Source organism: Rhinatrema bivittatum, chromosome 7 (genome assembly GCF_901001135.1).
Source record: "Rhinatrema bivittatum chromosome 7, aRhiBiv1.1, whole genome shotgun sequence".
Taxonomy (NCBI): Eukaryota; Metazoa; Chordata; class Amphibia; order Gymnophiona; family Rhinatrematidae; genus Rhinatrema; species Rhinatrema bivittatum.
The window spans coordinates 71,164,260-71,188,144 of record NC_042621.1 but is presented as its reverse complement, the minus strand read 5'-3'; the positions used below and the strand labels follow the sequence as shown (position 1 = coordinate 71,188,144).

General features: G+C 43.6%; 1 protein-coding gene across 2 annotated transcripts in view; it reads right to left on the bottom strand.

Moving 5' to 3' along the window:
• Positions 1–22,735, bottom strand: part of TENT4B (terminal nucleotidyltransferase 4B) — a 111,993-nt gene extending 89,258 nt beyond the window's left edge. Inside the window, exon 1 of one of the 2 annotated variants that reach the window (XM_029608512.1) lies at positions 22,632–22,735. Coding sequence is in view for 1 of the 2 variants with exons in the window: in XM_029608511.1 (XP_029464371.1) it covers positions 21,723–22,204 (482 nt within the window). In the remaining variant the exon portion in view is untranslated. Of the gene's footprint in view, positions 1–21,722; positions 22,232–22,631 lie in introns of those variants that run through there. The other variant, XM_029608511.1, reaches the window with a different exon arrangement.
• Positions 22,736–23,885: the final 1,150 nt, after the last annotated feature.

Below are 23,885 nucleotides of genomic sequence, written 5' to 3'. Positions count from 1 at the left end.
CAAAGAGAAAGATGTCCCTGCTTGAGGACCTCCTCTTCAATCATAGTCACCCCAACATTCACATGTCACCCCAACATTATCAATAAGATGAACTCTTATTGAACATTATCAATAAGATGAACTCTTATTGATAATGTTCTGAGACCTGAGGAAGACAGAGAGAAAGTACTCAAGTAGGCTACTTGATTCACATTTGAATGAGTCCAAGAAGTCTGTAGACACCAAGAAGAGAACAGTTTCTATTTAAACCCATAAGCTCTTCTAGCAGATGGCTTCCTGGTAGATGCTACTATACTCAACTTCTTTAGGTAAAGAAAAAATGTGAGATCAGTGAGTATTCAACATCCATGTCAACAAAATTGAGGGAGGGAACAAGTCCCTTATGAAGAAAGGCTAAAGAAGTAAAGACTCTTCAGCTTGGAGAAGAGAGTTGAGGGGAAATATATGAGGTCTATAAAATGAGTGGAATGGAACGAGTAAACATTAATCAGTTTACTCTTTCGAAAAGTTCAAAAACCAGGAGACACAATGAATTTTTTGGGTAAGATTTAAAACCAATAAGAAAATATTTTTACTCAACACAAGTAAGCTCTGGAATTCATTGCCAGAGGATTTAGTGAAAGCCATTAGAATAGTTGCGTTAAAAAAAAAAAAAAAAAAAAAAAAAAAAAAAGGTTTGGACAAGTTCCTGGAGGAAAAATCCATTGACAATTAAGGGAGAGTTTCAGAAATCCACTGCTTGGGATCCTGCCAGGTATCAGTGACCTGGCTTGGTCACTGATGGAAACAGGATACTGGACTTGATGGTCCTTTCGTCTGACCCAGTATGGCAAGTCTTATGTAAGGTTTGGATGATACAGATGTCCTTCCTCTTAATGGTATATCCACCCAGACATGAATTAAGAACATACTTGTAACTAAGGAATGTAGATGTCCTTTAGTTCGAGAAAGCTGTCTAGGACAGTTGCAAGGGGTCTACTGTGCACAGGACTTAGGGGGCAGAGAATAATGCCTGATCAGGCAGAAGTGCTTCCTCTGCCCCAATCTTGGAGGGTAGGTCCGGAGCTGGAAAGGAGAGCTGCTGGAGCATTGCACTGTGTCCTTAATTTGATCTCCAAAGAGGTTCTTTCCAGTTCATGGCACATCAGCGAGTTGTTCCTGCACCTCTGAACAGAGATAAAGGTGTGCAGCCAGGTGAATCTATTAAATCCTAACCCAATAGCAGAAACATCATAGGTCGACTGGACCTCGTGTTTTCCACTCTCCAGACCTGGTTTTCCAGTGACTGGAGGGAGTTTTGCTGTTTGAGGGAGCTGCTCTGCCATTTCCTGCACCTCCTTCAGAATGTCCTGCATATACTAACTCATGAAGAGCTGGTAAGCCACTATGTGGGCCGTGATCATGGCACCCAGAGGGGAAAAAAAAAACCCTTTCCTCCCAAGAGTACCCAGGGATCGAAGATCCCTTCAAAGGGCACTGAGGAGTGGGTCCTAGAGAGCATGGCTTTCTTGAAAGCAAATTCAACCATTACAGACTGGTATAATAGCTGACATTTGTCAAATCCAAGAGCCTTTAATGAGATAAACCATGTTAGCTTTCTTGTTTATGGGAGCCACCAAGAGGTGGGTTCTCCCACATCCACAACTGCACTTCCTGAAGGATCTCATGCACTGGGACTGTCATGATCTCCTTAGGAGATTTCATATATTTGAGGATATCCTGCATCGTGTGCTTGGAGTCTTCCTTTGTCTAAACTAAAAGGGACGTTGTCTGCCATCAACTGTACAAACTATGCGAAGGAGGAGGTCCTCAAGCAGGACTTCCTTCTCTTGGGGGAGAAGAGGGATCAGGAGACACACTGATGCTCCATCATCCGAACCATCATTTAAGTCCTTACATTCCCAGGAGTACAAAGATTCAGACCCACTGATTTACAGGGGAGGGATCCCTGGGTATTTTGCTCTCCAGCCAGTGAGTCAATGAGCAGTATGGCTAAGCAGTGGGATGTGAACTTTCCAACCTAGGACCCCCACCCTTCGTAAGGGCATCCTCTCCCAAGGAGACTGGAATAACCATCGGGTCAGCTGCCTGATCCTCTATGAGGTAATGGGCAGAAAGTGCCTGTAGGGAATTAAAGCAGCAGCTTGAGAATAGATGGTGCCACACTCTGTGCTAATGCCCCAATACTGAAGTCCTACAGCACCTTTTCCACAGCCAGATGCATCTCTCTCCAGTTTCTTCTTGGAACAGAGAGAAGGATCAACAGATGTTACCTGGACTGGTAGAGATTGTGGCAAACCTCTGGGAGTGAGAATGAGCTCTCCTCTCCATGGTGTCACTCCAGGGGGTTTCCAGCAGGCACTGGACCATACCTGTGCTCAGCACCATGGATCAATAAGGACAATGCTTCTTTGGCTTCTCATAATGCTTGGCATTGGTCTTACTCTGTGCTGGTCGAAAAAGATGAACCTGAGGTCTTCTTTGATCATAATGAACTGAGCGATGGCCTGTCTCCAAGTTCCCTGCTCACCACTGACACAAAGGGAGAAGATTTGCTTCCCCCCCCCCCCCCCCAATGATGCAGATGACTTCACTTCCATCGGTGCAGCTCTGTGGTCCTTCAACATTGATGGATCGGTCTTCTGGTGCTCAGACAGACATTCCAAAGCAGCCAAGTGGGATAGGCATCCTTTGGGATCATTTCTGTCCACTTGCGGCAGCCCCCAAGTGATGTGATGCCCCCAAGCAGTGAACAGATCTATAATGGGAATCTGTGATACAGTCCTCTTGCATTGGAGGCACCACTGAAACCCTGATATGGCATCATGAAACAAAGGCATGCAAAACTGAACTTGATGGCAGCAGTAAGCTGATAACACAGACAGCAGCAACACACACAAGGGAACAAACTGCAAAAGGAAACAAATGCTTGAAAAATCTACCTAGGAATATTATCAGGAATACAATGGACCCTGTGAGCAGCGAAGAAAAAAAAAAAAGCAACGGGAAACTGCAAAATACCAAAAAAATGCAAAACCCATCACGCCAATGTCCCCAAACTCATTTGTCATACGCGAGAGGTCTTGGACACTTGGAGGGCGTTACCCCTTTCGGCTGCAGGACGAGTCGCCATATTCAAGATGACCCTGCTCCCGAAATGGCTTTACCTTCTACAAAATGTGCCCTTATTCCTGAGGAGGAGGGATTTGGCAGCGGTGGAGAGTGCAATGCGCCGATTTTTCTGGCGCGGGGGGAAGTCTAGGCTTCCGTTTAAGTGGTTACAGAATACCTGGGCAAGGGGTGGCCTGGGGGTTCCTGACCTGGCTCAATACAATCTGGCTTGCAATCTGCGGATACTCCGCAATTGGTTATTGGACACCTCCGATTATGCTCCCCTGCTGGTGGAACGGGCTCTACTACATCCGTTGGCTCCTTCCTATGTGCTGCAGGCAGGGGCCTGTCACCTCCCCCCGGTCACGAACACCTCATCGCTTACGCGGCCCTTGCGGCGAACATGGCGTCGCTTGATGCACCTTCTACAGCTTCCGGTGGTCTGTGCCTACTTTCTCCCACTCCAAGGTAATGCGGAGTTTTCTCCTGGCTCTCAGTCGGCTATGTTTCGGGTGTGGGCCAGAGAAGGGGAGTTCATGCAGTTTTCCGAAGTTCGAACTCTTTACAAATTGGGGCCCCCACACACCTTCCCATATATGCAGGTCCGACATTATGTCCGGACTTTATCAGTTGAGTCACAGGAGCTGACCCTATATAATACACTTGATAATCTGTTTCATTTTGAGCGGTCCCATGCCCCATCCCTCTCCAGTTATTACAGGGCGTTAAGACACAAAACTCAGGTAGATGTCTGCACCCCATTGGTAGCCCGATGGAACGGGGATGGAGCTTTTTGTCTAACTGGTTTTATATTGCGTATTTGTTTTCGGCGGCTAACCAGGATCTCCTCCAACATGTACTATCGAGAAATGCAGTTTCGGTTTTTAACACAGGCCTATGTTTCACCACAACGAGCTTTTCAATTGACCATAGCACCTTCCCCGATGTGTCCTCGCTGTCCGACAGTGGAGGGCTCCTTGTCTCATGCTTTTTGGACATGCCCCTCGGTACTTCGTTTTTGGCGCCGGATTGTTGATTATCTGGCAATTCTCGTGGACGTGGGCTTGCCTTTTTCCCCTTTGTGGGTTTTATTTGGCTGCATTTCTCCACTTCGGGTACGAGATCCTGGCTCCCGCCTGCTGTTGCAGAAGGCCAGTTTAGTAGGGAAGAGGACAATCTTACAGGTTTGGAGGTCCCCGGACGCCCCGTCTTTTGGGGCTTGGAGGAACCATTTCCACGCCCTGATGACTATGGAAAGCATGGCGGCCCGAGGTTCTCCACGCCGACGACGCATCTTTTCCAGTGTTTGGAACTCATATCTTCAGAGGCTCCCCCACCGTGCTCGGAGTTTGATACTGAATGATTGACTGGTGTCGGGTTCATCCGGTCCATTCTCCGTTGATCTTGTGTCCCTGACTCAAATGTATCTGTCTGTTTGTACGGCAAAGGGTGGGGGGGGGGGGGGGAGGGGAGAGGAGGAGGGGGGGGTAGATCTGCTGTATGTTAATTGGGGCTGTTTCTTGCGGAGCGGGATCTGACTACACCCGTCTCCGTGTTGTTGTATGTTACTGAAAATCCAATAAAAATCGTTTAAATTAAAAAAAAAAATGCAAAACCCTAGTGATGTGAGACTTCAACCGCAACCACCGGGCTCTGCAGAAAAAGAAGAGTGAAGGGGCACGCTCACATAGGTTTTCCATACCAGGCTCCATCAGATGATGTCACCTGTGTGTGAAGACTTGCTCTCGTAGAAACTTTGCATCACAGGTACAAGTAAGTGTGAACCACAAGCCAATTTTGTGTGTCAGTGCTGCAGCCTTTCCTTTTCCTACAAAATTCCTTAGCTCATAAAAAAGCCCTTTGGTAGCTATCTGAAATGATGCTCAAAGACTCAAACAACTTCAGCGCTTGCTGCTCGAATGCTAGTGTGTTTTATTATGTGTTTTTACATTGCTTAGAATAACTGTATAAGTGATTAACAAATTGTAATACAAGATAAAAGTGGATTTTTCCTAAACTGAAAGCTCTACTGCATCCCTCTTATTTGCTAAGGAAGCCTGTTGTGAAAGTCAGAATGTGACCTGCTGACCTCTTCAAGAGCGTTTTCATAAGGGCATGCGCAAGTCAGATCTTGCACCATTTGGAAAGCAAAAGTTCAGTCTTGCCCAGGAATCTCTATTAGGAAATATAAAAGGAAACTGGATCCAGATTTGTCCTACAGCAGGAGGGCCGCCTTTCCTTCATCCACTTCATTAACCAGTTTTTCAAGCTGAGGACATAATGGCACGGCACCTTCTAAAGAAATTACAATTAAATGTCTCTTTAAAAGAATGTCAGCGATCATTTTTTTTTAATCTAATCACAAGCCTCGCCTAGCTGTATTTCACCAGCTATACCTGAAGTATAAAGAGGAATCACAGGCCGCATATGCTGCCAGATCCATAACAGATAATGGAAATAGATCAATTCTAGCCACCCCAGTTTTACTAATGGTCCCCTACATGATCTGATACCATTCAATCTTAGCCTAGATATATGTGTCAAATGCATTGTAGATGAAATAAAATGAGTCTTGCAGGTTATCTTCAGAGTTGACTCCACTCTCTTCCCTGCATCCATCAATGGCAATGTCCTCTACAGGATCAATCTTATAAGCCTTTCCACTTTATCCTTAGATAGTATGTTCAGTGAGACCAGGTTGTTTTTTTTTCATCCTGACACTCATGTAAAAAAAAAAAAAGTGCAGTGTATGTATAGCTGAGTGTACCAGCAAAAACTCTTTGCCCTTATCTTCTATGCTAGTTTGTTTCCTTATAAGACTGCTTTCCACAGGTAAAGCAGTTTATAAAAAACTATATATATAAAATGCAATTTTAAAAATTGCAATGGTAACAATTGATTCCACAATATTTATTTATTTATTTAAAGGCTTTTCTATGCCGACATTCGTAAGGCACATCATGCCGGCTTACAATGAACTGATAAGAGGAAATACAGAGAACAAAAAACCAAATCGTAGATAACAAAACAAAGAATTAATTCAAAAAGGGAAATAAATACAAAAGGACATTATGCAACAGATATTTGAAGGGCTAGGAGGGCAAAAGGCAGAGAAGTGGGGGGGAAAAAACTTTGTACAGGCGATACACTGATATCTTTACTAGGAAGTCGAGGTTCGTGGAGTACCAAACTGGATTCAGGGAGGGAAAGTAGCATACCAGGGAATCAGGGAAAGGTAAGGTGGAGAGACACAGGGGAGGAGGTGCAGAGGCTGGCTGTGTAGGATCAGTAAAAACTGTTATACTAAAAGGTCTACGTTATGTTTGTGTCGGGGTAGGCTTGCTTGAAGAGCCACGTTTTGACTCCTTTTTTGAATTTGGTGAGAGACTGCTCTATACGAAGGGGGGCGGGGAGGGAGTTCCAGAGGGAGGTACCAGCTATGGAGAAAGCCCTTTCTCTGGTGAAGGACAGATGCGCAGACTTGAGGGAGGGGGTAAGGTGCCAGCATGGGCACTTCTCGTGGGGCGGTTCGATGTGCGGAAGTGGGGCATTTCTTCAAGCCAGGTGTGGTTGAATTTGTGTAGTGAGCAATGAAGAATGGTCAAGGCTTTGTATTGAGATCGGAAGGCGATAGGTAGCCAGTGCAGTTCCTTTAAAATAGGGGTGATGTGGTCCGTCTTGCGAGTATTTGTTATGATTCTGGCCATGGAGTTTTGGAGGATCTGGAGTGGCTTGATGGTGGAGGCCGGGAGGCCGAGTAGCAGGGAGTTACAGTAGTCCAGTTTTGCAAGCATAGTGGTCTGAACTACTGTACGGAAGTCTTGAGCGTGTAGTAAGGGTTTGAGTTTTCTGAGGACATTTAGTTTGTAGAAACCTCCTTTAAGGAGGGAGTTAATGTATGGTTTGAAATTTAGTTGATGGTCTAAGATGACACCCATTGGTAGCAATACAAATGCTACCAATCAAAATCTAAAATTGCAGTAGTTAGAATAGAATTCTAAACAAGGAGAACACCCAATGCTCTAAAATGCATTAAAAACACATGCTGAAGTATTTCCTTAGGATTATCAATATTCAGCTCTACAGTCATCAGACCATCCAGGGCCACTGCAACTTTCTTCACAAAAACACCCATGCCAGATTCACTGAAAATGTTAGGGTGCTTTGAAAAGGCTTTCCTATGAAAATATTACTACTGCACTGTGAATTTACATCGATTAGACTTGTGTAAGTAAAAAAAAGTGTCAAGTTCAGCCTTAAGTTTTGTTCCTGCCTTCTGGGTTCAATTTATAAGAAATCACATGACTTACAAGAATCCCAGCTTCATTAAGAACATTATAAATCCATCTTATTAAAAGGATGTCATGGTAGTGTGAGGAAGTAAGTAGGTGTGCAGGGGGGGGGGGTTAAGTGTTGCAAGTGGGTGTGCAGGTAGAGGGACTAAGGGTGTGAACAGGTGGTGTGAAAGGGTGATAGATGTGTGGGTGGGCAGTTGTTACAATAGGGTTTCCAGAAGTACAGGTGGTTGTATTTTCAGTAGTGTCTAAGGGGTTATTGGAGGAAGGGGCTGCACATGGCCTCCATGGTTGCATGGAGGTGTAAGATGCGTTGATGGGGATGCCATCAGTGATGTGAGAGGATTACTGTCCTGATGGTTTGTGAGGGTGGAGGTGCACTGTGGGTGAAAGTAGTAGTGCTGTCCTTAGCGTGAGGGGGGGATTATTGTCCTGACATGGTTTATGATGGTGTGGGTGCAGGGATGATTTGGGTGGTATGTGGAGGAGGTATCAGTGGTGCAGCGTGGTGAACATTACGAGTGGCTTTCTGGTGGTAAATGGTGAGCATGAGTAGCGGCTTGGAGTGTGGAGAATGCTTTACTTGATAAGAAAGGATGCAAGTGTAAGGGCACATTTGGGAAATCTTGTTTTGGAGTATATATGGGGATGCATGGGGAGAGCATGCACAATGGTTTGCAAAAGTATTCAACCCTCTAAAATGTCAGGTGTGTAGATTACAAATGACATTTACACAGATTGTTCCAGTGTGTTTATTGCAAACAAGTATGCTCTTGAAGTAAACTTTCAAAGCCACAATTTATTATTCCTCTGCATTTTTTGTAAAATAAAATTATAAACTGAAAAATACTGCTTGTATTCAACCCCTGAGCTATGGAAGCTCCAAGTTTACCCAGATGAAAGATATTGTCCTAACTGGCCTCTACCTGTGAATCATTAAAAAAAAAAAAAAAAAAAAAAGAGTCAGCTTTTCTGGATAAAAGACCTCATAATTCCAGTACAATTGTTCAGATTATGAATCTGAAGGGAAGATTAGAATATGAAGACCAAAGAGCATCCTAAAGTCTACAAAGTATTCTCCAAGTGCTTGGATATCCCAGTGAGCACGGCTGGATCAATTGAGGAAATAGAAGCTGCATCATATCACCCAGACACTGCCTAGACAAGGCCGTCCTTCAAAAGTCAGCACCAGGGCAAGGAGGAGACGGGAGGGAAGCCACAGAGAGGCCGACAATCACTTCGAAGGAGCTATAGAGGTCAGTGGCTGAGACTGGAGTGGAGGGGCACCAGTCAACCATATCAACAGCTCTGCATACAACTGGCCTGCATGGGAGGGTGGCTAGAAAAAAGCCATTATTGAAGAAAAACCACAAAGCAAGTCTGGAGTTTGGTAAAGCATATCAGAGTGACCCAGCTAAAATGTGAAATAAAGTTTTGTGGTCAGATGAGACAAAAATGGAGATTTTTGACCAAAATTCAAAATACTATGAATGACACAAGCCTAACAATACCCATCCCGCAGCAAACACCATTCCAACTGTAAAGTATGGGGGTGGCAGCATCAAGTTGTGGAGATGCTTTTCCTCAGCAGGGACTGGACATCTTGTTAAAATGGAAGGACAGATGGATGGTGCAACATATACAGGGAGATACTGCAAGACAACCTGCTTCAGTCTGCTAAAAATAAACTTGGGAGAAAGTTCACCTTTCAGCAGGACAATGATCCCAAGCACAAGGCCAAAGCAACACAGGACTGGCTAAATAACAAAAAGGTAAATGTCCTACAATGGCCAAGTCAAAATCCAGATCTCAATCCAATCAAGAATCTTTGGCACTATTTGAAAATTTCAGACCATAAGCAACCTCCAGCAATCCTGAACCACCTGGAGCAAATCTGCCAGGGGAGAATGGGCAAAAATCACTCCCCAGTGTGCAGAACTGGTAGAAACTTACCCCAACAGATTTAAAGCTCTTATTGCAGCAAAAGGTGTTCTACCAAGTACTAGTCTGGAGGGGTTGAATACTAGTGCAAGCAGCATTTTACAGTTTATAATTTTTTAAAAAATGCAGAGAAATAATGAATTGTGATTGAAAATTTACTTTAAGAGCATACTGGTTTGCAATAAACACAGTGTTTGGAAAAACTGTGTCATCCATACAAATCTGCTGACTTTTTTTTTTGGGGGGGGTGGGTGGGTCAAATACTTTTGCAAGCCACTGTATACAGAATAACGAGGCTGATGTTATAACAAAAAGAGACCACATGGCCCATCTAATTTACCCATGTCTATTTTACCTAGCCTTTACAATTCCCATCACTCCCTCACAAATGCCCTGCATTTTATCCCATGCTTTCCTGAATTCAGATATCGTTTTTGCCTCCATCACCTCCACTGAGAAGCCATTCCATGCATCCAGTACCCTTCTTTGTAAAGAAATATTTTCTAAAATCATTACCTTTTGTTGCCTCCCACTCAACCAGTTTCTCACCCAGTTACTCTAGGCTCCACACCAAGAACCATGTCAAAGGCCTTACTGAAATCTAAGTACACTATGTTTACTGCTCTCTCTTTGATGCAGCAATCTGATCACCCAAAGAAATTGAGCAGCTTTGAACAACAAGATTTACCTCTAGTAAAACCTCGCTGCCTCAGATCTTGCAATCCATTAGATTCCAGAAACTGCCCTATCCTCTGTTTTAGCAGTGATTCATTAATTTGCTCACCAAAGATCAAATTAGCTTACCCCTAATTCTCAGCCTCCTACTTCCACTTTTTTTTTTTTTTTTTTTAATAGAAACCACTTATGCCCCCTCTCCAGTCCTCCGAAATTACTCCCAACACAAAAGCAACACTGAAAAAGGTCAGCCAAAGGAGCTGTTAAGTTCCCACAATACCTTTGGATGTATTCCATTCGGCCCCATCGTCTTTATCTACTTTAACTTTAGTTAACTTCTCAAGAACACAGTATTCTGAAAATTGTTTGGAGCTTTACCTCACTTCTAATTTTGTGTTCATTTATTTGGTCCTGCTCCAGGCCCTTTCACAGTGAACACCAAACAGATGTCAAGCAATTTTGCTTTTTCCTCATCAGCCTCTACATATTCCTCTCCCCTTCACCCGAGTCTCACAATGCCACTTCTGCTCTTCCTTTCACTAACATATCTTAAAAAAAAGTCTTATCCACCTGTTTTACATTTGCTATTTTTCTTCCATTTGACTTTTTGCATTCCTGACTACTTTCCCAGCTTCTCTTAACTTTTCCCAGATATTGTTGCCTGTCTTCCACTTTCTGTAATTTCTTGGTGTTTATGAATGCTAACATTTTCTCCCTTATCTTTGAAGCTTCTTTAGAAAACAATAGCAGCCTCTTTTTCCCTCTTTATTTTCCTAACAAAAAGGTTAGTTACCCTTTCATTTCCTTTTAGTTTTGCCCACTGCTCTATTTTCCCTAGATTTTCCCAACCAGCTAATGACTCCTTGAGGTATGCACCCATTTTAACAACATTAGTTTTCTCAAAGTCTAGGACCCTCGCCTTTGAATGAACCTTCATCTCTTGCACTTTAATAGTGAAGCACACCTTCTGGTGATCACTGGATCCCACATCAACTACAACAGAGATATTGCTCTCACTAGTGAATACCAGGACCAGTATTGCTCCTTCCCATGCAGGTTCTGTTACTCACTGATCATTCGACAGAACAATTCTCCTTGCAAAGAATCCAGGATTATCCTTGCTTTTAGAAGATACTGCAGCTGGTCCAGGCAGATTGAAATCCCCTAGCAATAGCATCTCCCTTTTCCCTCTGTGATGGACGTCTGTATATTACACCAATGTAAACAGATGTTCCATTCCCTCTTTCCAAATAAACCCACAGTCCCTCTTTACCTCAAACACTGCAACTGTTGCCCTGCCTCCTCCCTTCCTGAATAGATTGTAGCCTGATATCACTATATCCCAGTCATGATTTGCTGTGTAGCAAGTCTCCGTGACCGCACTACATCTAAATCAGTTTTTCAATGACTGCCTCTACATCTGAGACTATTTCCCATACTATGAGCATTAGTGTTCATAGCTTTCCAGATACTGTCTTTTTTTACTTGCCTTTTGTTCACCCATCCTCAATTCTAGTTTAAAGCCCTCCTTAGTAGGTTTGCTTATGTTGAAAGACCCTGTACTGACCATAGCATGGCTTTTTACTCCTGTTTTAGCATGGACGTTTTGGGGCTAATCTAACGCTGGTACATAATAGCAGTTTGAGCGCCAAACATGCAGTAAAGCAGGAATTAAAACCCACACTAGGATTAGTGCAGGTGCACACTAATACCATGTGAATTAAAGTACTACCGTGTTTCCCCAAATATAAGACAGCGTCTTACTTTCTTTTTACCCCCAAAAGTCCCACTATGTCTTACTTTCAGGGTATGTCTTATATTGGAAAAAAAACCTGAGTGTTCAAAAAAAAATTATTTTTAAATACCTGTCGGAGGGCCGCGTGGGTCCAGGCGGCTGGCGGCGGGAGCCGGGTGGTCGCGTGTTAAATCTAGGCCGCGGGCGGGTGGGCGCTTGTTCCAGGCAGTGGCGGCGGGGGGGGGGGGGGGGGGGGGGGGGGGGGGCCGGCGGGTGGTCGCGTGTTAAATCTAGGCCGGGTCGCACAGGCGCGCATTCATTCACTGCCGGTGGGGGCTGCCTCGGCAGCCCCCACCGGCAGTGAATGAATGCGCGCACAGGCCCACAGCGCCTGTGCGACCCCTGCGATTCGGCGCTGGGGGCTGCCGGTGGGGGCTGCGGCAGTGAATGAATTCATTCATCCAGGCGGAGGAGCCGGCTGCTTTCGGCTGCCGCTGCCGGCTGCTTTCGGCGCTCAAGGCAGTCACATGCCGTGACGTCACAGCATGTGACTGCCTTGAGCGCCGAAAGCAGCCGGCAGCGGCAGCCGAAAGCAGCCGGCTCCTCCGCCTGGATGAATGAATTCATTCACTGCCGCAGCCCCCACCGCCGAATCGCAGGGGTCGCACAGGCGCTGTGGGCCTGTGCGCGCATTCATTCACTGCCGGTGGGGGCTGCCTCGGCAGCCCCCACCGGCAGTGAATGAATGCGCGCCTGTGCGACCCGGCCTAGATTTAACACGCGTCCACCCGCCCCCCCCCCCCCCCGCCTGGAACAAGCGCCCACCCGCCCGCGGCCTAGATTTAACACGCGACCACCCGGCTCCCGCCGCCAGCCGCCTGGACCCACGCGGCCCTCCGACAGGTATTTAAAAATAATTTTTTTTTGAAATGACAGGTACGTCTTACTTTCGGGGGATGTGTTACATTAGCCGACCCCCCTAAAATTCCCACTACGTCTTACTATCAGGGGTGTCTTACTATCGGGGAAACACGGTAATTATTACTGGGTAATGAGGGAAGGTGTGTAATAAGAGGGAAGCCTGCTGAGCACACCCTTTTCTAACACAGGAAATTTAACTCTTAAATTAGGTCAGGATTGGAACTTAACTCAAATTTTTGGTAGCCACGTTACTCTATTGTTGTGCCCAGTATGGTAGTGTCTAGCTGCTACCACCACATTGTGCACAAAACATACGTTTTTGTGACTGAAGTTTAGTGCCTACTGCTAAATGGTACGCTGGTGCTATGCTTCCCAACGTTGGCATACTGTTTAGCAATAAGGGTTCAGTCCAGAGAGCTTAGGCTTTAATTTTATTTGCCATGTCTTAACAAAATGGCACTGCATGCGAAACTGGTGCTCTATATACCAGCTTTTGGGCATATTCTTACATTCAAGGCCATGCTCACAAGGCATGGCAAGTAAAATCAAAGAATAAGCTGAGATGGTCACCAATAGCTGAACAGAACACGCTTTGGCACCATGCATGTACTGTTCAGGAAAAGCAAGGAAACTTAATTGGGGCTTGCCTTATGGAGCTTACGCTGGGAATTTAACTCCCAGGCCCGAGGTGGAGTAAAATCACATTTCTGGTGGCCAATATTGTCTATTGTTGTGCCCAGTGTGGCACTCCACCTCAGAGCCAGGAATAAGCTGAATTTCTAGTGTAATCTCGCCAGGGATGGCACCTTACAGCTGAATAATTCACTAAACCTAGGATGCACAGCACCAGAGGGCATACTGCTCAGCTGAGGGTGCCTGCTTCAGAGAACTTATGCCAGAAATGTAACCCCTTCCTTGGTCCAAGGTGAAGTAAACTTGCATGTCTGTTGTACCCAGTGTAAAAAAAAAAAAAACAAACAGCTAGACACTACTATATAGGCATATCAATAAAACACTGGCCAACAGAAACGTGAGTTCATTTTTATTCCATCTGAAATCTCGGAGCTGAAATTTCGAGCATTAGGCCAGACAAAACAATTTCAATTGTCCCCAACCATACCCCATTTGCCCCTCCATCATTATTCTCACCCCATCCCCCAAACACAAACCCCTCCAAACACACACACGGGGGGGGGGGGGGGGGGGGGGGGGACGACCTACAAAATGGGAAAGAGAGAGAGAGAACACTCCCACCCCCCACCCCTGCATGCAATACTATTGTTGGACAAAGCTGCTCAATTTCTTTGGATGATCAGATTGCTGCAAAGGAGAGCACTAAACATAGTATACCAGTGTGTACTGTTTCAGCTGTAGGTACCACACTGGTACTGTGGCAAAATGGAGTTGCATGCAGCATTTCAACTTGGGAACATTCTTGCATGTAAGGCTATTTTGGACACATACCTTCCAACTTCAAGCATTAACCCCCTTCTACTGTTTTTAAAGCAACTTTCTGCATTAGCGCAGATTTTCAAATTATATATATATTTTGTTTGTTTAGCATATTGTTTTACTCTTGCTCGATTTGCATCCCACTGTACTGCTGGCTTTTATCAAACACATTAACCAAAACAGTTATAACATGGGTTTTATTACATCAGTCCCAAACTGATCTTTACCCAATACAGAATAACTGACCACAAACTAGAAATACACAGACAAAAATTAAACTTGAACTCCAGGAAGCCAATCTTAATTGTAGTGCAACACTGGAAAATTAGAAACAAATATTTCCTCCTACACTGAGAATTTAAAGATATCTGACATGCACATTCCCAAAACTGATGCATTCTAATCATTAATTGAAAATAATTTTTTTTTTCTAGCTTTGCTGTCTGGGCATCTTGTTTTTCTATCCATTCGTTACTCTCGTCCTTAAAATTCTTTTCAAATCGCATCTATCAGATTCTCTATATTTCACTCCCTTCTCATCCCACTCTCCCCTTCCCCATCTCTCATTGCTTTTCCAGAATTATTCCCCAGTCCAATTCCAGTCACCCTTTCCCCCAACCCTCATCTTCTAATCAGCCTTAGCTCCTTCCCTGTTGCTAATTCCTACCCTGCCTCCACCCTCTTTCTTTTATCCCTTATCTCCTACCTAGCTTTCCATTACACCATTTTCATCTCTCACTCCCTTCACAGAGGCACACTGCCCCTCCTTCCAGATCATTCACATCAGCTCTCGAGCCCTCCCCAACCTTAAGACCCCCTCTCACACTCATAACCCCATCTCAAATCCCTCACTCCCATCTCTAAAGCCTCCTTCCAAATGCCAAGTTCCTATTGTCAACCCAATTCCCAGGCTGAGTCCTTGTTCTCTCCCCATCCCACCACTCTCCTTAGTCCCTTTCCAATTTCAAATTCATCAAATTCAGGAATGAAGGTTACATTTTTTTTCTTCCAGAACAGATTAGATCTTTTATTGCTAGGAGTAAGCTAGCTGCTTCCCCTGCCTTTTCTGTAAGTTTATTTATTTATTTAAGGTGTTTTGTATACTGTCAGTCGGTTTCACCATCATAACGGTTTATATAAACATGCAAGATATTACATCATCACAGAGATTTAACATGTATAGTTAAGATCCAACTATATGTGTAATGGGGTTGGGATTTCATGCCATGGCCTTTCCTTAGGTGAAATGCCTGATATTTTCTCCTGATTTTTCCTTTTCTCTCCCCTCCTGGTTAGAAAGTCTAAATTAAGAGAGTATACTGCCTTGTAAGACTCACATAGTGTGAAGTGTCTTTAAAATTGTTTCTTTTGTAAATCTCCCTGAAGTTTCTGTGCAAAGCTTGTTGTTTGTAATCTTTTGAAAATTATAAATAAAAAGTTTTTTAAAAAGTTTTGAAAAGTTATCTCCTGTGACCATGGGCACAAGTACTGGCAGCTGATGAGATTATCAAGTAGTACATTTAAAACAAAGAATTATTTTTCACTCAATGCGCCATTCAGCTCTGGAATTTGCCAGAGGATGTGGTTAAGGCACTTAGTACGCCTTGGTTTAAAAGGGGTTTGGACAGGTTCCTGGAGAAGTCCATAAATTGTTCTTGACCAGGTGGACTCTGGGAAATCCACTGCTTATTGCCAAGCAATAGCAATATGGGATCTGTTTACTGTTTGGAATCTTGCCAGATGTTTGTGGCCTGGATTGGGTCACTGCTGGAGACATGGACCCTTGGTCTGACCCAGTATAGCAATGTTCTTATGAAGTTGGCACAGCATGCCACTCTGTGTTCCTCTTGGGGTCTGTGAACTGCCAAACATACTCCCCAAAAAAAACAGAAGCCCTAGTTAAGATACACTATTAACAATACTTCTGGGGGGGGGGGAGGGGGGAATTCTGCACCAAAAACTAAATTGCATTTTTAAAACACACCTGTTTTGTAATTGAAATTCATCCTTCCCCAAAGACATAGATATGTTGACTGTATGCTAAATTAGAAAAATGAATTCTGCACACAGCATTTTAACACACAGAATTCCCCCAGATGTAAATAGATACTAGACTAAGGCGGGGGGGGGGGGGCAAGGAATTATATCAAAACAAAAAAAGGGCAAAAATGTGATAAAAACACAAAAAGATGTAAGTTATAAGTTTGCATCTAAATTCTCAACTCTGTATATCAAAAATTTTTTTATACATAATAGGTAACTAAATACTGTCTAGATACATACACAAACCATGCAAAAATAGATAGCTTACCCAACTGTTCGTGGTTTACAGAATTTAGTAAAAATACAAATGAGAAAGGATAGGATAAACATTTATAAGAATCAGTGAGGTGGAACAAGGGGACAATTATTTACTCTTTCACATTAATACTAGAACAAAACAGCATAAAACAACTAGCAGATTTAAAACAAATCAAGCTATGGAATCTGTTGCCACAGGACATGGTCAAGGGGATTGGGCAAATTCCTGGAGGAAAAAGTCCTTAAACAATTAGCCAGGCAGACTTGAGAAAGCTACTGTCTATCCCTAGGAGGGAACAACAAGAAAAATCTACTTTTGGGATATGCTGAGTACTTGTGATCTGCACTGGCCACTCTTTGCAATAGGATGCTGGGTTTGATGGACCTTGACCTGACCCAGCATAGTATTTATGTTCTATTAATATATTTAAAAAATAATCCATTCACTAGTAAAACCTGTACCAACCAGGGAGGCCAATATAATAAACCCAACATTAAGATTATGCTCTGAATTCCGCATAGTTTCTTAACATGGGCACTTAAAATTGTACTCCAGATACAGTAAACAAATGGCAAACTAATGCACCAGGAGTTAAAAATGAATATAAACCCAAACCAGAGTTGTGCTGATCACATATTTTAGATCAGGTAAGTTGAGGGGGCCTAGGTAGTCTTGGAAAGGATTTATGCGCATACAAATCATGTTTTGTGCCTATAAAAAACGTGTGCAAAATGATTTATACTTTTTGTGCCTATACATTTTTTTAATCCAAACTCAAATATAAAGTGTCCGTGTGTTTTTTTACTCAATAATATATTCAATGCTTAGGGAAAACAACTCTCCTATGATACTATATGCAACTTATAATAACAAAGTTTATCAGCGACAATGTTTAAAGGGAGAAGTGAAATGTTTCATAAATTTTTCAAGCATTACTGGATTGAAATGCCTTTCAGCTGGTTTAATCATAAACTTTCCACCTCCGACCTTTTTTAGTTTTTTTGGTGAATTTATAAAGTGCGCTGTAAAAATCTCTAGGAGATTGATTGCTGTGGTGCATGTCTAAATCAAAGTGATAATACCGACTTGTGTGAAAAACCATTTCTAGAAGTCCACCCGACAAGGCCTTGTTTCTGACCGTGTCCCGGTCTTTCTTCAGGGGATGTAAATGGACTTAACAAATAGTCGGAATTACTTATCTGAAGGCGGGTTACTGAAGACTCTCGCTGGTGGTTAAACTGCTCATTCGTGATCCGTGAGGTAACTTCCGCGAATCAACATCATTTCAGATATTATATGGGCTGATGAGCTCTTAGGTCTAAGAGCTTTAGCCGGACACCGGGCTTATGACCACCAGCGGGATGCAACTCTAATCTCCACTCGTTTAGCGATTCATCTAGTTCTTCGCGAGCCGATAATCACTTCGCTGTTTTTCTGTGTGAAACGCTGTATTTCGCTCTCGGTAACGCTCTATGTTGCCAGAGATTTTTTAAAGGGCTTCAGACACGGTCAGAAACAAGGCCTTGTCATGTGGACTTTTAGAAATGGTTTTTCACACAAGTCGGTATTATCACTTTGATTTAGACATGCAACCACAGCAATCAATCTCCTAGAGATTTTTACAGCGCACTTTATAAATTCACCAAAAAACTAAAAAAGGTCGGAGGTGGAAAGTTTATGATTAAACCAGCAATGCTTGAAAAATTTATGAAACATTCCACTTCTCCCTTTAAACATTGTCACTGATAAACTTTATTATAAGTTGCATATAGTATCATAGGAGAGTTGCTTTCCCTAAGCATTGAATATATTATTGAGTAAAAAAACACACGGACACTTTATATTTGAGTTTGGATTATTGTTGTCATTGCACAAGTGTCTTGGAAACATTTTTGAGGTGCATAGATTTTTGGTTTGTTACATATACACTTTTTTATGCACAATTATGTACAAAAAACATGCTGTGCGCCCAAAGACGTCTGGGCACCAGAACTCTGGCTTCTGCCTATAGACTAACACTAGTGCTGAAAATTTTACCACTGACCAGGAATAAAATTTCCAGTGCAAAGAAAACATGAGTTAAGCAACTGCATCTCTCTGCATTTGGGGGGAGGGGGGGGGTTAATAGCTAATGCTTTCACCAGCATTGGATTTCCATGAGCGTGTTAATATGCTATTTTAGTGTCTAAAATGCACAAAAACCTTAAGAATTTCTGAACAAATTGTCATTTTCCAGCCCTGTCATCAAACTAGCCAAATAAGCTTTTTTTTTTTTTTTTTACTTGTATACTTACAGATCTTTGCCTTGTCACCTGAGAAAGCAATCATTTTCTATCTAGCTGATAGTTTAGAAATCCTGGATCCAATGTAATAGGGTGCACTTAGCACAGTGCACAATTGAAATCATGTACTGTCCATGCAGAAGAGCTTTGTATACAGAGACTAACTTTTAAATAGGCACATGGCTATGCTTGCACCCATTTTAAAACATACACGTACATATGCACGCATGTTATAAAATAGACTGACCACACAATTTTATGCGGACATGCGCTTACCGTAAGTGCGCAAATGCTGCTTCTACCACATAAGTGGGAAGATTTTGGTAGACACATGCACTGACACCATTCCCATTTCGCCCAGGTAAGGACTGGGCCTTCCAAACCCCCCCCTTGGTTTAATAGCCTCCCTTCTCCCCTATTAACCCCTACCTTTAAAGACCCATTGATCTGCCTATATCTTTTTGTTTTACTTCTTACACACCATCAATAGGAGAAGTAAAGTTACAAGATAGGGGACGCTGGCTCGCACCTGGGCATGGCCCACTCCTTTTTCGGAACTGTGCGCGGAGTGGCACGTTTGCACGTAAACGGGCATCTTTTAAAATCTGCTCAGCGCGTGCCAACCCAACATATTTACGTATCTCCCGCTTTTGATGCTTTTAAAATTCACCTTAGAAAACGTGAGCATAAAGCTGTGTATCTGCACTTTTGATATATATATAAAAACTTTTAGGCATATAATTTTAATATATAGATTGTTATGATGACTTTGAAAAATTTAAGACTGCTCAAAAACAATGTACATCAGTAAGTTCAACAAAATTTGAGGATATGCTGCTTTATTTTAGATTAAGGACATATGTGGACACAGATTCCTATAAATCCACAAATGCACCATATTTGGATATCTTTCAATGTTTCCTCAAACACTGAAAAAGACACCCAAATAAAAATATCTATAAAATCTTAAAAATGTAGTCATTTTTATTCTTTTCTCAAAGTCGACTTTCAGAATCTTACCAAAAAAAAAAATTAGAGAACTTTAACGTTATAGTTAACAGCTTGCAAAAGGATCGGAAGCATATTATGGGCATATTGCAGTACCTGCAACATGCCAGGAACAGAAAAAGGCAAATATCCCCCATACACTAAGAAGGAAGAAAGCTTAACTGAACTCAGCAATGGAGGGAGTTCCTTGTTATGTGCATGTGGAAAAGGAGGGATAAAAATGGTGGGAGATATATTAAGAAGAATGAAAGGAAGGGAAATGGAGTGGGAAGGGTGGGCATAAGGAGAGATAGGGAAGAGTATGGAGAGGATACAGACTTATGAGTGAAGAGGCATGAAGGAGAGATTAAAGATGGTTGGACAAAAAAAAAAAAAAAAGGATTAAACCAAGTAAGCCCTGGGGAAGAAAAAAAGTGTGTGTGGGGCAGGGGAACTGAGTAAGAATGAGTGCCCAGCTACAAAGCAAAATGATGGGAGCAAAGTTGTGAGGAATTAGAGACTAAACAAAAAAATAATTTTAAAAGTGCTCGCACCATATGTAAAGCACACTTTAGGGTTATAAAGTCAAGAACTGTCAATCAGTAGTGCCAGAACCAGACAGAACAGGAGAAAAAGTTGAAAAATGCTAAAGGGGGACAGCAACAGGAGTGATAGAGTAGAACAGCAGGAGATGGAACCAGCAGCCATGAGTATGTGGAGGACAGGAAATCTAGATGTTTTTCTACTTTTCAGGACTATTTTCCTGTTTGTGTGCCAAATTTCAACCTTGTATATAATGATGTTCACCTGAAATTAGTAGAAAACAAAAACAAACATGTAATTCATTATCTGAAACCCAGAAAAGAGCCATAAAAAATTAGAGTTTAGCTTAAAAAAAAATAAATACAAATTTAAGAGTTAAGATACTCTGAGCAACGATTAACAAGGCTGTCAAAAGAATAAGTATTTGTAAAGAATGCTAGAAGTCAATTTTTGTTGTTGGTTGAATGTGAATATTGGGTTCTCTCATGTTAAGTAACTGAGCTTGGCATCAAGGCATGCCATTTAAGTTACAAATTATCTTCATTTGCCCACCTGTACTTCAACCAAAAAGGACAGAAGTTCTAATGTGCTTTGTAAATACTTAAAAAAAAAATAAATTAAAGGACAGGTGTTTCCTAATTTTACTAAACAAAACGTTATTAAACTACAGGACTATATACGGTATAAGTAACTGAAGTCCTTAACGGTACAACTATTACAGAATTTAACTTTTTGACCAAACGATACTCATTTGCCAACACCATGCAAGCACAAACGAAAACCTTTGGAGCTGAACAGAGCTGTATAATCAATACATTTGTTAACATTTTCTGAACTTTAAAACAGAATGCCCTCACAACGACTAAACTCCAATTTTAACACTGCTAATAGGAACACCATCTTCAAGTCATGCGATTAAATGTTTCACTTAAGTATGACTTAAGAGTCCAGGCACTGCATCTGCGTTTAAGGAAACTCTGTAAAGATCTCCAATGACCTAAAAGCACCAATAACCGAGCAGCGACTATAAAAATGTGGGGGCCAGGATGGAATCAAAGTACTTTTCCTTTTACAGCAACCCAATGGCCTGTAGCCTGCTTACTCCCAAACACACAGCTGCTTCCTCACCCTTTTGGCAGCTAGACGAGGTCCAAATACATTCAGGGCAGAATGACCATAACCGTAATATAATAGCACCGACAGGCAAGATACATTGCCTGTCCAGCCATGGAACACAGTAGGGGGGGGGGGGGGGTTGACTTTATATCCATGGAAAAGTACTGCCCCCTCCACAAAAATTAAATACAAGCAGATCTATAACTTTCAAGTGTACGAGTAGCAGCTTTGTGCCTCTCCCCTCATAATTCCCACTTGCCTCCTTTAGACAAGATTTCGGACGTCAACTCTTAAACAGGCACAAAAATGTCCAGAGATTTACGGACGCCAGAAATCAGGAGGATCAGGGATACTTCACTCACCCCACCACGGCCTCGCTGTAGTTCCTGCACTTCCAGGGGGTGCCGGTGTAGCCGCTGGCGCCCACGCCGTCCTCCCCTAGGCCGCCGCCGAGCAGCAGGCTGTAGTTGAGTCCGTAAGTGCTGGCCTTGTTGTCCCGCTTCCTCTTGTTCCGGTTGCCCGAGTCCGGGCCCCTCCTCCAGCCGCCTGCGGTGGTGGTGGTGGTGGTGCTGCTGGGGTTGTTGAGGAGCAGCTGGTTGTTGTTATTGTTCGTGGTCTCCAGGGGTAAAAAATCGCGCTGCTCCGCGAGCTCTCCGGCTGACTGGCCCAGCCTGTCCCGGAACATGCTCCCGCCGCCCTGCTCCGTGCCGCCGCCGCTGGGAGAGCTGCAGTTGTTGTTGAAGTACAGGTTCCTCAAGCCCTGAGTCGTTTCCCAAATCTGCATCCACAGGCTGTTGGAAGGTCCGAGTTGTTCTGGCTGAAACCAGGCGATCCTCGGATCCATCAAACGGCGACTTCACCCTTCACCTCCCCCCCCCCGCCCCCCCCCGGCGCCGCCACCCCACCAACCCCCCCCCCCTCCTCCCCTCCTCCCCTCCTCCCCCCGGCGCGCGCGCGCGCGCGCTCTCCGCCCGACGCCTAGCACAGCCCGTCCCGCACGTTCCCGGCCCAGCCGTTGTTTTCTTTTAAACAAACAAACAAATAAAAGGAAAAAAAAAAAAAAGCCTCCACACGCTACTCAACCCCCTTCTCCTCCCCGCCCCCCCCCAGCCGACGACTAATAACTACTAAGAAAAAAAGAGACAGGAGGGAGACGCGGTAACACGTGTAGCGAACGGCTCCCGAAACGTCGGCGGCTACTCCTGCCGCACCTACCGCCGCCGCTGCACCCCCAGCCCGCTCCGCTTCAAACCCCCCCCACCCCCAACCACCTGGACTCTGTCACTGCTGGGCTCCCAGTGCAATGGCGGCTCGGGGCGAGCACTGCGCCTGCTCGCGCTCCCCGAAGGGGCGGGGCCTCCGAAACTTCAACTGTGTGGCGTAACAGGGCGAGAAAAAAAAAAAGGTCCTTACGTAACAAGGGAGAGCAAAAGGGGCGGGTCGACGTCCGCGGGAGAACGTGTTAAGCGAGGCCGGAATGGGGGGGGGCGGGGGGAGATTGGCTGCCACAGGAGGGTGGCTTCGATTAAAAAGTTCCGAATAAGCGGCAAAGATTGTGTTTTGGCTGTAAAATAAACTGCTGCCGGTAGATTTTTTTTTTTTTTTTTTTTAGTACTTTTACGTTAGTTTTTACTTTAAAGGGCTGTGATAGATGTCGCCTGAAAAGGAACGGTACCACTTTCACGCTGCGGGATTTGAGATGAGCCTAAAATCCTGATTATAGAAGAGGTGGAAGACCGCAAAAAATGATTGATAACCCCACTACTTTTTCGTCAGATGTATTTGCACTTATTTGAGCTCAGACCCAGGTTAATCTGCATAGCTCGAGTAACTGGAAAAACAAACCTTGAGGGCCAGCGTTGCATACCGCTGCTGTACAATCATTATAGCAAACCTGCAATTTACATAGTTTCCCAAGGGCACGGATAACAGCAATCGTGATTACAAGTTATTAGATGATCCGGGCTTTGTTCTTTTGAAAGGTTTAGAGGTTCTCGGTGCAACAGATGGAGCAGAAAAAAAAAGTAGTAAATGATTTCCTTAGGTCCCATGGGTGCTTTTGGAAATAACTTACACAGGCTTCTAGCAGTCCGAATATCCAAATAGAAAATCAAATGCCGGTACTCCTTGCATATAGGCAGTTTAATATCTTAATAATAAAACATACCAGTGTTTTAGCTCAAGTGGGACTTTCCTCACCTTGAGGAAAATTTTGTTTGGGGTGAGGGAAGAGGAATTGGTTTTTGCCAGTTTTTCATCCTATACATCTCAAACTGAACCAGCCTCTTAGTGGGCTTACAATGCTATACTATTTGGCTTTACCTGGGGCTTTTCCCCTATTTTTATTACACATCCCAAGTCCAGCAATCACAGCAACAGTCCTGGTTGGGGGAGCCATAAAGCTCAGAACCTGGCGAACATGAGCCCCCAGTAACCTATGTATTAAAAGTCCACAAAAAATGCATGCAAAAAATTAGACCACATTTTTTAGTGTGAATATTATGTAGAGAGCCCCTGGTCTCCAC